The following is a 16,812-nucleotide window of genomic DNA, read 5'->3' on the forward strand; positions in this document are numbered from 1 at the left end:
AAATGTGCCCATGTAACTAGTAGGCATCAATCTCAATTCAAGTATACATTTAACTTTTTATATGTTGCTGCAAAAGGCTAATATGATTATCTGTCTTTATAAAGTAATTATGTCCTATAGTATCTCCACTTTATGAAAGTATGGCTCTGATTTTTAATGAATGGAAGAAAACTGAAGATGATAATACATACAGTCTATATCTTGGGTATAAGCTATGGATATTTAGTCATTTGCTGTGAAAAAGGATATTAGATTAAATGGGCATCATTTGAACCAACACAGCAGTTTTTAGGTTGTGATCTTGATTCCATCAGCTTACTAGCATTCAGAAATTTCAGAAAATCATTTGAAAAATGGGCAGCAAATAAAGTTAATAATCAAATAAAATAAATGGCCCCTTTGCAAAAAGAAAGAAGGAAGGAAGCAAGGAAGGAATAAATAAAAAAATCAGATTTCCCTGGAAGGAAAAGAAAATGAAAGAAGTTAGAGTTGACACCCATAAGATTAAAAAGGCCTAATTACATTATACAAGAGCATTTATCTACATTGTCAGGGTATACTGACAGTCTCAACCTATTGCACAATTTTAATATTTTTATATTACAATATAATTTTGTGAAAGTTTGTTACAAGCTTGTCCAAAGGACATCAAACATTTTCAGCCAATTATTTTCATGAGAAACATTTTCAAAGCAGTAGATTGTGCTGATTATTATACCAATTTCATGAAAGTATTTAAAAGGTCAAAATTTCTCCTTTTTTGAAAGATTTCATGACCTAGTGTTTATGGTAGATATAACAAACACAAGATTGCAGGTATCTTGTTCTTTCCTCAGTGCCCCAGATTTCCTACCTGAATTGACAATTATTTTTACAAATAAAAATAAATAATTTGTGGGCAGTAAAAACCTTATTTATTTGCAAATGTTTATCTTATTTTTTAAAAAATATTGATTCTATCAACAAAATTCTGTAGAAACTGCACCATCAAATGTATTTGCTGCAACAATTTATTGCAATGGGACAATCATTTACTACATGGATGGTACAATTTTAAAAAGTCTGTGGTTCTTTTTATTAGCTGGCTAACACCATGCATTTTAATTGTCCATTTTTGTTTCTGTTCCACACCTGCCTGTCTTTTACCCTCATTACCCAAAATCAGGGGTGGGATTCTACAGGTTCACACCTATTCGCTAGAACTAGTTGTTAACATTCTAAGCAGTTCGGAGAACTGGTTGTTAGAAGAAATTACTGGCCTAATCCTGTAAGAAAGGCAGGAAGGAAACATTCTGGTATTGCTTACAGAAGCTGCCTCTCCATTAACCCTTATTACATTCTTGGCAGGACTAGACTTTCTATCTTTGAAACTTCTCTTGAGTTCTTTTTCCTCCTTTGCTGGTATTTTGCTTGTGTGGAGTAACCATTCAATGTTACAATGGTACTGAAAAAAGTGACATGACCATTTTTCACACTTATGACTGTTGCAGCATCCCCACAATCATGAGAGGCCAGGCGAGGAGATGTGTGCCTCGATGTGAGTGATGTTGAGTTGGCCACACCCAGCCAGTCAAATGACCACCAAGCCATGCCCACAAACTAAGCCACGTCCACAGAACCGATTGCTAAAAAATTTGAATCCCACCCCTGCCCAAAATGCTATTTTTCAAAATATCAAAATATTTTTTTAAAGACAAATAAGAGAGAAATATGATAATATTGTTTAATCTTGGAATGCACCATTTGACATTTGTTCCGCTATTCAGAAACATTAGTACAGCATGGAATTGCTGTACAGCTAATTAATATTTAGTTAACACCTTTATCCAAATAATATTCATAACATGAAAATTATTAACAGCATTGAGAAAAGGGATCCTTTTTCTTGTCTTTTACTCATCCCTGTAGCTGCTCTGAATATAAAAAACCAGAATGACAAATGCTAGCACTATTCCTTGTCAGCAAATTGGAATGATATAATAATGTAGCTGCAGTGACAAAAACAGGAGTAGGAACAACAGCAATTCATCAAAGCCCCTTATGGTCAGGTCGTCTTCCTACTTGCTCCAACCAGGATTAAAATTCCAATTGCTACCCTGTATTGTAGAAGGAAATGGCAATCAGAAGCTTTCAACAGGAGCGCTGGAGGATAAATCTATTATCTCAGTATTGTCTCAATGGCTATAATGGCTTCTTTCCTTCCAACAAATTGAATAGACATGCTCATCCCTAATTATACACAACACCCCCTCAGACACTGCTATTTGAGCCTAATTGTAAAATTAGAGACCTCAGGTTTAAACATAATATTCCAGCTAATTATATTTCAAATACATTAAATGATTCAGAGAGCAGGAAAAAAGAGATGCTGATCTGTTTTATAGACTCTGTTTACGGTAAAACAATGAAATTAACCACAGAGCAGTGCCCATCTTGCAATTTAAAATACTGTCTTCTTGCAGTGTGCTGCAAAGAAGCTTGGGGCAGAAAAACAGGCTGAGAATTACAATGACACTTAAAAGAACATATATCTCTTTGACTGCATCTTATATCAGGTTTTGGTTTTAAAGCGTTGCTGTGTAATCTCATTAAGTTGCATGCATTACTAGCTCTGGGAAGAGGGAACAAAACCGAGATCACTTCAGATAAAAGCTTCTTAAGTAAAGATCCTTTGCAGTGCCCACAGTGAAAGCTTGACTATGAATCAAGCTTTACCACTTTCCTTATATCCCTACACAGCTGTGCTGCATCGTATACAGCAATTAGGCAAACTCCTTAATAGACACCAACACAGATAATTTGCACACAGTCTCCAGCCTCAGAATATAAGTCATGTAAAGTCATCAGGAGCTAAATAGGACTTAGACTTGAGAGGAAAGGATAGCTTCCCCTTCTCCATTACAATACAGAAGTATTTCTATCCAGTTCAGTTATCTTCATATGTAAGTGATTAGTGCACTGAAATTTCTAGAGGGATCTTACTAGGATTTGATCTGAATCTGTAAACTGTGCATTTTAAAACATACGTTCTAAACTTAAAGGGCTGTTAGTCAATAACTATCTGACTGCTGAATTTCAAACCAATTCCCTCAGCTGTGGTGACCTCTCACAATTGTGAAAGGACATCAGAGATGGAATCATTCTTTTGATTATCTCTGGTGTCTGAGGGGAAAAGACAAAATAGAGGAGGTGGTGAAGGAAAATAGCACTAGCAACCAACTCTCTCTCTCTCTTTCTTCCTCCCTCCCCCACTCTCTCTCAGACTGGCAGCTTCTTCCCCAATTTCATTCTTTTTCTCTCTGGTCTATCTCTTTCTAACCATTTAACTATCTCTTTCTGGGAAATGTTCTGTTCAGAAAAAGTTGCTTTCACAAGGTTGCAGTTGGCATAAAGGCATTTAATGTAGCTGGATGAAAAGAAGGGTAATTAACTCACTTTCACATATATACAGAAAGAATCTAAAACAGCTGCCTCAAAATTCTTTCAGCAACATGAAGGACGAAATATAATCATTTCTAATGAAGACTCTACAACATGTTATTTATTTTGAGCTTTGTCATTAAGGAAATGAGCAAGTCAAGATATGGTTTCAAGAGTTAGCATGCTATTCAAAATGTGATATCTGACAGTTGTAGTCATCACTTCATGGGTGAAAAAAAACAGATAGTTTAACTTGGTGTATAGCAAATTACTAGATCAATAGATGGTAAATATTAGATAGAGATAACAAGTCTTAAAATATTAAATGTATTTACGCAAATTAATAAACACTTGTATTCATACGTCTACCTTTACTAAAAGTATGGACATGAACAATCTTCAAAAATATTAAAGGCTACTATTTTAATCATTTTCTAATACACAAGACAATGATATAAAAATTATCTGACAGTATTGGGCAAGGAGAACTGAAATACTTAGAATGATGAACAAAATCAGAATTAATTTAAAATGTTGAAGATAGAAACCTTATCTACATATTCAAATGACTATATTTTAGATGAACAGACCAAAATATGAGCAAGTCTTACACATGAAGCTTTTCTCTCCTCCATTTGTTAAGTAATACAATTAATGTTTCGAGTAAAAGGCTGAAGTTCACCTTGACTTGTAATTAGTATATCATTCTCCAAACCAATTCATAACTGAAATTATGGGTGTCACTGGTATGAAAAGACTAAAAGTTAGATTAGTAGAAAAAATTGGTACAATTAATGCTGGCTTTAATGAGATGAATCAAAAAGATAAGGAGGAGATGATATCTATGGTTTCCATAATTGTACAATATTTCCAAAGCTGCATTTCAGTAGGAAATGCAATAAAAGAAATCACTGAAATGGCACATTAATTAGAATCTCAAGTCCATGTGCAATGTTCATCAGCCACTAAACCCAATAGAGTCAAAGCAAGGGATGCTTTATAACAGGAATGCAAACATTTTCTTTTCTTGGGGAGAAGGTCATGCCTGATATTTTTTACTAGTAGGTTTGGAAAAGAATAGAATGGCACCATTTGGCAAAAAAATTCTGTTCATTTATACTTAATTGCAATTACATTTAAATACAGTTAATATGATTACTCTCCAATCAATATTTAATAATTTCTATCTTCCTTTACATTAAAAAATAGTATGTTAACTACCATTTTAAAAGCTCAGTAGGGTGGAACTCAAGGAATTTAAAGTACTAAAGGTTCATGCTGGATAGCTCTATTTTATAAAAGACGGGCATTAGAATTACATGTAAAATACAAAGTTGATACATCCTGTGCCTGTAGCTCTACATGCCATAACTTTGCTGCCCACAGTACCAAATCATACTACTACTCGGGGGGAGGGGGAAAGAGTTCCCCAACTTTTTGCAGTCAACAATGCAAATATTTTACAATAGCTTCTTCCCCTTCTCCAAATTCCCTATTTTGGAATATTTATTTTTGAAAATTTAATTTATCCCTCTCCTTCTTTCTTATATCACCAAGCCTTTATGGTGGAAACAAATGACATATTGTGACAAAAATTATCTCAATCATTTAAGTGAGATAAGAAACTAATAAACAATTATTCCTCACTGCTCTTAAAGAAGAAGAGATATCAATTTTGTATTTGGAATTTCCTAACACATTGAGCGTATTTGATAGTCACTTTAATTTTTTTTCTCCTTTCAACCACCCATTTTTCATGCTTAAAATTGATTTGTAATATTTTGATAACTGTCCACTTATATGAAGAAAGATATAGATACACTTTGGATTTCTGCATTATATTTTAGAGGAATTACCTAGACAAGTAAGGAAATTATATTCTATCAAATATGTACATTATTTATATTATATCTATTGCCTATATTCTTTTAAAATACATATTTTACACACACACACATATGTTGTTACAGTCTCAAATCTCACAGCTTCAACCTCCAACAGTCTCTAACCGGTAGCAGAAATTTTGAGTACTTCGGAGAACCGGATATATGTATTATGTATGTATGTATGTATGTATGTATGTATGTATGTATGTATGTATATATATGTATATGTGTACACACACACACACAGAGAGAGAGAGAGAGAGAGACACTTAGCTACTTACAAAAAATAATAAACCTTATAACTGAATTCTTAATTTCCCTAGATGAGACCCAATTCAATTGTTCAGTCAAATCTGGAGCCATCGCACAAGGCTACATTACAAATCTGTGTGCACAACTAATCAACTTCAATTCCCTCTTCCCAATTTAATTATAAAACATTGGCAGAACAGTTAAATATGTACCAAGTGACCTTTTGCCTCAATCTGTCTGAAGCATTTACAAGGCTTCTGTCTCAGCAGTGATTTGTACAATCACTTGTGTTTTACAGACAGTTGGACCATCCAACAACATTACTATCAGAAGAGCACATGACCTCAGCCTTTACGCTGAGCTGCTGCTTGTGCAAAAACACCCACAAGAAACTCCAGTAATTAGATGTGGCATTTACAATGTATCACACATAAAAGTGGGGTAAGGTTGATTGTGTGGTTGTGCACTTAATTTTTTTTTTACCACTCCCCTTATAGATACTCTGTATTTAACTATCAAATATATTTACTCATGGTTTTAATTCATGGTTTTTGTCATTTTCCTATTTTCTTATTGTGTTGGGAATAGAAGTTAAGGGACTGTATGTCTCTTCTATACAGATTTTTTTAGTTTATTATTTAGTTTATTATTGAGATATAGACTATTTTAATCTATTAATTAGACTTTTTGACTAGTTGATTATTTAATTTATGCCATTAGAACCATTTTTAAGTTTCTTGATTACTATTTCATGGTTGTCCATATATTTATATATGCAGCTACAAGAGAACTGCTGTTGAAGAACTGGCATTTGAGAAAAAAATTAACTATGGGAATTTTGCAGCAGCTATAAATTCCCTAAGAATATTAGGGTGAGAAAGTAATAAGGAATCCAAACTTCTACAAATAATGACACCAACAACAGAATTCTCTACTAGGGTCAAGAAGGCTGTCTTCTTATAATTTTAGTCGTATGCTATACAGTTGTTACAAGAAGTAGCCAAGATGCAAGGTATGAAGGAATATCAGAGAGTGGATTACAGTTTTCACTGCCAATGCAGAAATAAAAAGTAAAAAGAACATCTCATAAGAGATTGCTAGGTGTCCCTCCCTTTATTTGAAGTCTGGGTAACCTGAGCAAACTGCCAAGCCTTTTCTGTAGTGGCCCTCATATTCTGAAAATAGCTCCCTTAAAATATAAAAATTTCACTGTTTGAATGATGTTGGAATAAGAGCGTATTCAATGTTGTAGTTGAGGTGCCTATAAATACTAGTCTTGCCTTAGGCATGAAGGATGGGTGAAAGGGCTTTCCCCTCCACTCCACTCCCTCTAATAATTTTTTTTTAAAAAAAGGATGGGTGAAAGATATTTTCTTTCAGTACAATCCATCTCACAGAATTGCTTTGCAGAGAAAATAGAGAATTATGTATGCCACTGTGAGTTGTACAAGATAGAGATGGGATGTAAATATAATGATTATGTTCCTATCTTTTTTCTTCGTTGCATTTATCTGGAATCCGCCGATTGAGGCAGATTACAAAAGCTGAAAATAACCAAGTAACTTTCTTTCTTGGATTGTGTGAACTGAAGAATTTCCATGGAATTCTCTTGAAATATTATCTAACTGTGGTACTGAAGACAAAATAGCCATTAAAGTAAAACAACAACAACAACAACAAAAACAACAACAACAATAATAATAATAATTGGGAAGGGTGACATTGTTACAGTATTTTAGTGTCAGGTCCTATTACAACTACAACTATCAGTGGCTAACTTCAGAAGGGACTCAATTTTACTTGAAATATGATTTCAACTGAAATGTATTGAATTTTTAATAATAAAATCAAAGAAAAGTTTACACAAAATTTCTCTTTTGCTTTTCTCTTTTTAAAACTGATTTTAATTAAAATTTGAAACTGGGATTTCTTTTTCTTTCCATATGATTCTAAGTTCCCTTCCTTTAGAGACCTTGAGAAATAAACCCAGACACCTTGGTAAAAACTGACCTTGGACAAACAGCACATTATTTACATTAAATGAGTGGAAAACTCACATCATATCCTATTTCAGAGAATTCAGTTGCATCCTGCCAACCATCAAACTACTATGACATCAGTATAAACGCTTAATTTCTGCCAAAGATATAGTGATCATCCATACCTTGTTCATGATTTAGATTAATGTCTATCCAGTTTTCATTTCTTGAAAACAGAAAATCTATTGATGTTAAATTTTAGAACAAGAACAATCAATGTATTTCTAAATTATACCAAATTTCTAATTTACAATTATTGAGTGAAGACTAAAAAGATAGAAGAACAACATATCCATGGTCCAGAGGTGCACATCGTAACTGAGTACAGTACTTGTTTTAAGTTTCCTTCAACACATAATTAATTCAACCCATCAGTGCTAATTCTATATCCTCATAATAACTCTATAATAATCACATGGGAGAATTTCATTCACAATGCTTTTCTATTCAGATGATGAACTGATGACTATCAGATCCAAATAAAAATAGTGCTATAGTGCTATAACAAGGCATGATATATGATTATCATGTAATGAATGGGAACTCTAATCAATGAATGTCAAACTACAGGATGCTAACTAGACAACTTACCATCACTGCTTATGCAGACTACTTGAGGGACTTGTGTACCAGGTCCACAATCTTTCTCATTATCTGGAATACACTCATCCAGGCTCACTATTTTCCATTCATAGCAAGAAGGCTCTTCACATGGGATCGCTTCAATCAAATGGGGACAGTTGCCAGTGCCTCCTGTGGGTTCATTTTTGATGCGACGTTTTCTTAATTTAAAACCTTAAGTTTCCAAAATAAAAAAACAATTATTTTTATATGTAAGACAAAAACATAAATTTTATCCATTTTGCAACTCCATATCCTACAAATAGCTATTGTAAGCTATTTTTTTTTTATCATTGCATGATATCATAGAACTGGGAAGATAAATGTATCATTGTTTATCCCCCAAACCTCCAATAATATATCAATCATAGACGACACCATTTTTCCTTATTATTGCACAAGTGACAAGCACTAAATCAATCATTATAGCTTCACCACTTTTATTCTCACAACAACCCTGTGGGGAAAGCTAAAGAGAGAGATAATGCCATTTGATAACCAAGTGAGCTTCAGGGTTAAATGAAGATCTACTCCTTTTGTCTTCCTGGGTTTAATCCAATTTAAACTGTGATACTTCAATTATATAATCAAAGTTTAGGGATTTTCCATGTATTCTAAAACAAGCATGAATACAATTAGTAATGCTCAGGTAACTTGAACAACATGAACAAAAAGTATGTGTGGAGTCATAGGTGCCGTGCATTGGTGCATATGAAGTACTGTGTGAGTCAAGGAAAGTACATGGGAAGGCAGCATAGGTTAGGGAGTGCAAATGAGAATACCATGGACTATGCACTGGTATGCAACACTGAGACTAGGGAAAGAAGTGAGGGATTGTGAGACTGGTTGGAAAACTATCAAGGAACATTGAAAATGAAGATCATGTGATGCCAGCAGTATCTCAGCAGTGCAATAGTAGCAGTAGCCACCAGTAGCATTGAAGCAGCAACTTTCTCAAGTTTCATTCCTTTCGGCTTCATGTATCTCAGATTTCAGACACGTTCTGTTACATTAGCCCAGTTGAGCTACTGGTTCAAAAATTGTTGTCCTATAAAATGCCCTGTTTAGTCCAATTAAAGATCACAATAACTGGAGTTGTAGTAGTAAATATACTAAAGGATAAAAGAATAAATTGAGCCTGAAAAGCATAAAAACCAACATTAAGGCTGGTTTGAGAAAGAGGAAATAAGAGAATACCAACTTGGAAGAGAATAATATTCTGAAAACCTGAAAATGTAGAAATATAACACTGATACAGAATGTAAAGAAAGAAGATTAAGAATGATAAATGCTGAAGGAGGATACAAAGGGATTTGCAGAGATTATAATAGTTTACAAGCAGCAACAAATGAAAGCAAAAAAAAAACCTAATGAGAGCAGAATGATTTTCAAATAGCTAAGAGGGCACCTCAAAGACTAAAGAGGAAGGACAATTCTGTAATATCTCTCCCTACTGCTATGTAAAAATTCACAGATTTGCCTTTCTAAATGTTATAATTTAAAGCAGTTTGATCTCTCCAGAGGAAGAGTAAGGGAAAGTCTGGATCTGCCAATCCATAATCCTTCTTATTCCTATAAAATAACTGTCACAAAAGAACTAATGAAATATTTATATTGATTTGGTTGCTTATATGTTTCTCAATTAGGGTTCAGTCCTTCTAACCTTGGGAGCAGAGATGGTATTCAACCGGTTCAGGCAAACTGGTAGCAGGGATTTGGCATGGATCACTGAACCGGTGGCGACCCCTGGCTGGCCACGCCCCTGACCTAGTCGCCCATTGGTTCACTTGTCCCGGTCGTTCTCTTAGCTTTCCCTACCATGTGGCAGTTATGGCGCAGCTTGGGCAGATGTCCCAGGGCTGCTGCACATGCACATTCCATGTGCAGCCACTACACATGCACTATGCATGTGCAGAGCCCTAGGTCATCCATCCACCTGCCCAACCTCCCGGAGCACGCTTTCTTCCTTCTCCTGATGATGCATCTTTTCCAGCCCAGCCTGGCCCGGCCAGCCAGCAGATGGCCACATGTCCTGGGGCTTCTTGCTCCCCTTGTCATGAGATGCCTGCAACTGCTGTGTTCTTTTTTCAGTGCAGCTGCAGTGCAGCAGCTGCACTGAAAAAAGCATGCTCTGTTCTATGTGCCGGGCCTGGCAAGTCCAAGCATCCAGCTCATAGAACAGGGCAGCGTTGGACCATTGCAGAAGAGGAGTAAAGCCAGAGATCAGTAGCCACCTCTTTCGCAGCACAAGAAGCCTCCCTGAACCGGCCAGCTGGTCTCCTCTTTCTCTGCCTGTTTGTTCTGTATGGCCAAGGGGAAGGAGACTAGCTGGCCAGTTGGGGAAGGCTTTCTGTTCCGAAAGAGGCAGCTGGAGACTGAAAAAGAATCACCTCCAGCAGCTGCCCCTTTGGCTGGTTGCTCTCCTCCTCCTCAGCCATACAGACCAAACAAGCAGAGAAAGAGGACACCAGCTGGCTGATTTGGGGAGGCTTCTTGCACTGCAAAAGAGGCAGCTACTGATCTCCAGCTTCATTCCGCTTCTCCAACGGTCTGGCACCACTCTGTTCTCTGTGCTGGCTGCTTAGACTTGCTGGGCCCAGCACATAGAACAGGGTGTGTTGGACTGCAGCCGCACTGAAAAAAGCACGCAAAAGCTGCAGGCATCTTGCAACAAGGGGGACGAGAAGCCCCAGGACATGTGGCCACCTGCTGGCTGGCTGGGCCAGGAAGAGGCACATCCACCAGGAGAAGGAAGAAAGCATGGTCCGGGAGGGCGGGTGCCAAGCAGGACCACTTAAAGGTTGACTTTAAGAGAGCCCCTATGGAAGAAGCCAAGAACTGAGAGCAAAGTAATAGCAGCAGGGGTGACGGGTATGAAGGGAGGCAGACACCACGCCTATGAGGAAAAGAGGAGGTGCTGAAGCCCTGGCTGTCACCCAGGAGGGTACTGCGGAGGGACCCATCACATGTTCCTGTCGCCCCTGCCGCCACTGCTTTTGCTCTCGTTCTTGGTTTCTTCCATGGGGGCGCTCTTAAAGTCAATCTTTAAGAGCTGGAAGATGTTTTGTTCGATCGCCGCAAACTCATCGTTGGGAGAGGTGTAGCTCCTGAATACACGAGAAGTCTTGGGCAAAGTTCTCTGACTTTTAAAATGCATCTACATGATGTCTGTTTCCCTTCACACTCCTTGTGCATTCCAGGAGTGCCTAACCGGAGTGAGAGAGAGCAAAGTTGACTGCTATGAGTGAATGCCTTGGCTTCCCCTCTTGCTCCTCACAGTTGCCCTGAGCCGGTGTGGTTCTTTATTTGGGCAGCCAGACAGCCACAGCAGCGCCCACAGCAACAACAGGCAGCACCACAACAATGAGATACAGTAAGATTTGGCAGTGTAAATTTATCTCTGAGGGGCTTCTGGCAAAAAAAAAAAAAAAACCTCCCCAAAACAAAACCCATTTTGCAGGCAGACTCGGCAGACAGTCATGATCTTTAGTTGGGTGTTTTTTTATCAGCCCAAGGGCAGAGGAGTGGGGGGGAAGGTAAATAGAAGATCACCCTGTCTTCGCAGCATCGGTCATGTGACAGAGTGGGCATGGCCAACTTGACGTCATTCGCAGCAAGGTGCCACACCACCTTGCCAAATTGGCCATGCCTACCCAGTCACCTGACCACCAAGCCATGCCCACGTAACAAGCCATGCCCACAGAACTAGTAAAATTAATTTTAAAAAATTAATCCCACCACTGCTTGGGAGGTATTACAGGAAGTCTAGATATTTTTCAAATTCCCTTTCCAAAATCAGAAAGAACGAGCTCTCATTCCAAAGAGGAACATAAGTAATTAAAGCTTAGAGCTAGGAATTTGTACCCTTTCAATGTTACAATTCACCAGGATTAGTTGCATCAAACTCCGGAATGTGCCATTTCTTTATTAGCAGTAGATCTTCATAGACAAATATGAAAATACTGTTTGGGTAATGTATAATACAACTCATGGATATATATAGTCTTATCAAAATAAATGGAAAGAGAAACTATAAAAACCATGAATTATAAGAAGACCAAGAAAAGAAATCATAAGAAATTATGGATCCATTAAGCCGCCTCAACTAAGTATGCAGCAAAAATAACAGAACTGACTCAAAAAATCTACATACCCTTTTTGGCTTGCTGGTCTTCACAGTTTTCAAAGGTACAAAGCCCCCATGCTGACCAAGCTGATACCTCACACTCTATAGGACATGGGAGGTGGCACAGTTGGGTAGTGCTGGGAGTAGATCCTGTGCACAGTTTCCAGTCCACAGGTTTAGAAGCTGTAAAAGAGAAGACAAATTATGATGAGTTCTGTTTGTAAACATAAAGACAGCTTTGTTGGAAAAAAACAAGAAAAGTCAAGAAAGTGATAACCTCTGTCTTTAATCTCATCCAGCTGAGACACAGCCAATGAATTGTACTAGACTAAATTTACACAGCATTATGGGAAGTTCAGAAATGTCTAGAAAGCCTATAGGTTTGGTGAGTTGCCACTTTTTAATAATGTGGATTGTTTCAATGCCCATTCTAAGGAGACAGTGAGATTCAAGGATCTGGAAATGGAAACCTATGAAGAATGCCACCTCCAGAATGTTATTTGGATTATTTCATCTTCTACCCTAACCCTAAAATAATAAATGACACTAAAGAATTATCTGCCTAGAATTTTCCATTCTTATGCTTTTTATAATAGCTATCTAGTAGTGCATTTAATTTTTAATACTAAAATTCCTAATATGTGCATGTTGGATCATCAATGCTGAAGTGTAATTACATGCACCTTTAATATTTGGATTAATAACATGAACTCTTTAAACAGGTATTCCAGATACAGAGAAATTCTTTGATAGACCTCTGATTATAGCCCAAAAGTCTATTCATCTACAGAGAAAGGAGTCCTACAAGATGTTTGATTGGATCTTCAGGGTGAATTACGTACCTGTTATTTCAAAAGTGATGGATAGAAGTGGAGCAGCACTAGTCTTCGATGTTCTCTGGGATTGACTTTCTGAAAAAAATGTGGACAAAGACTTCCATGAATACCAGAGAAAGAGGAGATAGCTCTAGATATAAATACTCTATATTTTACCCATAGTTTATATAGAGGATGATATGGCATTCTCAGTGGAACAATAGGATGCACTTACTGCTTTGTGGCCAGACCCTATTTAGACACTTTTCCCCTTCTAATAAAACATAGAGGAATCCCATTATAATTAGCTCTAATGAGGATATTCTGCTCCCTGTAGACTTGTAAATTTAATGTTTGTCTTTTTATTAGTTGAATCTCTGAGGAAATAAAAAGGTTCTTTTCTATAAGCAGTCAATGATTTCTTATGTTTAAAAGGGTTTTCTGGTTCACAGAATTTAAAGGCCAAACAGGCTTTTGTTTTTCCTATTACAGCCCAATGAAGATATATCTTATTCTAACTGATGCAAACAAAGAGGTCTTAAAACTATGGAAATTCAGTCTTCCATATTAAAAACAAACCAATTTATAGAAATGCATTAATCCCACTGAAGGGTTTAATTGGTTGTTGTTGTAGTTGTGTTTGCAAATATTCTACATCATTCCATTCCATTTTATAGAAATTATAAGCAAAAAGTATAGCAGTTTGACTTAAATCACTGTATTATAGTGAAAGTTAGCTACCTAGTCTTCTAGGTATTATTCCAAGCAAATTATATACTTAATAATATGTAGATGGATTGGATAGTGGGCTTCTAAGCAAAATTCAGATTAAAAATAAAATAAATCAAGAATAGCTCTAATCCTAAAATATAGTATATAAATTATTATTTTTTAAAAAGTGTATGCAGCCTAATGCATCTAATATAATCTAAGTGTTTTAGATTATTTTAAACTGTAAACCAGGCGTATTGCTTAAAATGTGCAATTTAGAAATTATTTTAAAATGTTATAGGAAAAACATAGCATAATATGATATTATATGATTTCCCCTCCTACTTAGACCATACTCCACATTCCTAGACCTAGATGTATTAAGATTGTATCTTCCATGAATTTTAGGATTTCTGGTGTTATTATTCTAAAACATTTGAATGTGTCAACCTTTGGGCTGCTGACTTTTTTTACAAGTACCATTTCATACAATATATTCTTGTGTAATTCCTCACAAAATTAAATGGTGATTGTTTACTCAGTTACGATGTGCTTCTTTAACTTGTTCACATATCTGTGTCTGTGTAACTAATCCTAAGCCCTCACACATCCAGGTGAATGCCTGGGTAGGACTAAAGAATAGCTAAAAATTCATGCAAAAGCTGATTCAAATGAAAATTTCAGTTTGGGCAACCAAACAAAAATCTACCACTGCACATGAGAAGAGCAGAGAGGTTGCAGGTAGAGTGTATGACTTTCCTCCAGCCTATTTCTTGAATTCATGGCAGTCAGGATATCTGCAGGGAGTGATTTAAAAAAGTCAAGATGGTAGGCCACAAAGCTGCAATCAAAGTTTTAGCTGTATTTTATGTATGAAGATTAAACAAAGAGGCAGAGTTTTGATCACCCTGGCATGGTCATCATTTTAACTTTTTTTGATCATGCTTTACACCCCTAGGGACAGGCAAATGAAAGGTGTGAACCACAAATTTTCTGATTCATAGCTAACATTATTAACCATAATGGCACAGGTTTTCTTGAATGTCAAAGATCAAAAATATATTTCGGAAATGAAATACAGTTTTAAAAGAATAATAAAAATCTATTCTAGAAGATTTAGCTTCCATAATAATGAGATGTTCATACCTTTTTTTTCTTTGAGTGTATTTAAATAAGAGAGGAGATTTTCATTAGCTTGCACACAATACATCTCCCGAGTCTGAAGCCCACCTCCACAAAGAGATGTCTGATTTCCTCGCCGCTTATCCTGTTGGCTAAGTAAAGGGTCAATGCGACATTCTGTCCACTCTGTGGTTCTCCAGCCATATCTAATAACAAAAAAGGAGATAAAAGCATGAAGAATTGTTCAAGAAAGATGGCTCCAAATGTTACTAACCAATTGGCTTTCTCTTCTGACTTCACAAAAGTTATTTCTTACTCTTAAGAAAAAAAGATGGAAGAAGACATAAGAAAACATAGAAAGTTAAAAATTAAAGGGAAATTGTATGATAATACTCTCTCATTTAGAAATTTCCCAATGTAACATATATTTTTTTTGTTTTAATTACTAGAATTGAATTTTCAATTAGTTACAACAGGTTGTAACGTTATGAAAAATTAATGAAACTGATTACTTAAATGACTTGAACATATTTGGAAGCCATAGACTTAGGATATTATTTTGGCCTCAGATATGTTCAGTCCATATAATTGTACAAAAAATATTAATGTGGCAGCTTCAGTTCAGACCTTTATTTTTAAGGATAGAATTTGGGACTTCTACAAGCATGACAAGCAATTCTGAAGTATCTGAAGGCTGACCTTGTTCAATACCCTCTGTATTTACAAGTTGTTAAAGTATAATTAATTAATATAAAATTAATAAAAATGATTAATTATTTAAACTGAATGCAGATTCTATAGAAATGACTTAGGTAACAGAATCAAGAAAAATCCCAGTTATTTAAAATAGGAATTATGTGTAATCAGCATTATAATTTTCTGTTAAATTTCCTGATGCTCCCTTATTACAATAGGATATAATTATGAGTGACCTGCCATAAGATTACACTATTTAGTCTGGATAAAGCCTAAGAAAATATTAAAAATATGAGTTTTAGGCCAAATTAGATAATTGTTCACAGAATAAAATATTATTATCTACAACTTCTACTGCAAATTTCTGCTTGGAGGGAAAATATTCTGGATCTGTACTAGCTGGAATCATAATTTGAAATTAAAGAATGGTACCAAATATAAAATAATATCCAAGATACAAATGCCCTGAAAATATTGGGTTGAAGGAAAAATATTTTTAAACCTCAATTTCCTTTTTGATAAGTGACCTAGGTACTAGGTTTTTTTTTACAATGTGTGCATGTCTTCCATTTAAAACAAAAAAAGACATATGGTACTATTCTCTATTTCTCTTTGTTGAAATGTATATTTCTCTCTGTGTAACCTATTTACAATTTTTTGTTTGTCAGAATGATAACCAATTCTGCAGAAGGCTCCTACTGAGCTCAGCAGTGCTGATGAATGACAAGAGCGTATGAGCTTCTGATCAGCCAGTGCACAACATTTCCAGTAAGTTAAATCTCAATCATCCTTGTGAAGAGAAAGACATGTCACAAAATACTCTACTCAAAGAATACTTTAAGGAAATATCAAGGGAACATTTCCTCAGGCCATATGAGGAAAATAAATATAAGTATTTATTTTCTACAAAGGGAAAAATAATTTTATCCCTAAGCAAATTCTATATTATAAATATGTGGAAAATATTCTATATTAGACATCAGATAAGGAAATTGGAAATTATTATTAATTTGCAAGAGTTACTTGAATCAGACCTGGTACAAATTATTCTGGGACTATGGAGATCATAGCAGCACCATTTCTTCCTGCATCACAAACCTTCAACACTATAGGACAAGTTCATG

The 16,812-nt window shown here is 35.8% G+C and overlaps 1 protein-coding gene across 7 annotated transcripts in view; it reads right to left on the reverse strand.

Moving 5' to 3' along the window:
* Window positions 1–16,812, reverse strand: part of THSD7A (thrombospondin type 1 domain containing 7A) — a 323,850-nt gene that overhangs the window by 109,702 nt on the left and 197,336 nt on the right. For all 7 annotated transcript variants that reach the window (XR_015740118.1, XR_015740117.1, XR_015740116.1 and 4 more), the window contains exons 6-9: window positions 15,017–15,198; window positions 13,187–13,255; window positions 12,372–12,527; window positions 8,189–8,392 (exon numbers count right to left, since the gene is read on the reverse strand). Coding sequence is in view for 4 of the 7 variants with exons in the window: in XM_026706331.2 (XP_026562116.1) it covers window positions 8,189–8,392; window positions 12,372–12,527; window positions 13,187–13,255; window positions 15,017–15,198 (611 nt within the window). In the remaining 3 variants the exon portion in view is untranslated. The remainder of the gene's footprint in view (window positions 1–8,188; window positions 8,393–12,371; window positions 12,528–13,186; window positions 13,256–15,016; window positions 15,199–16,812) is intronic.

This window comes from Pseudonaja textilis, chromosome Z, assembly GCF_049901715.1.
Source record: "Pseudonaja textilis isolate UNSWEBS1 chromosome Z, rPseTex1.2, whole genome shotgun sequence".
Taxonomy (NCBI): Eukaryota; Metazoa; Chordata; class Lepidosauria; order Squamata; family Elapidae; genus Pseudonaja; species Pseudonaja textilis.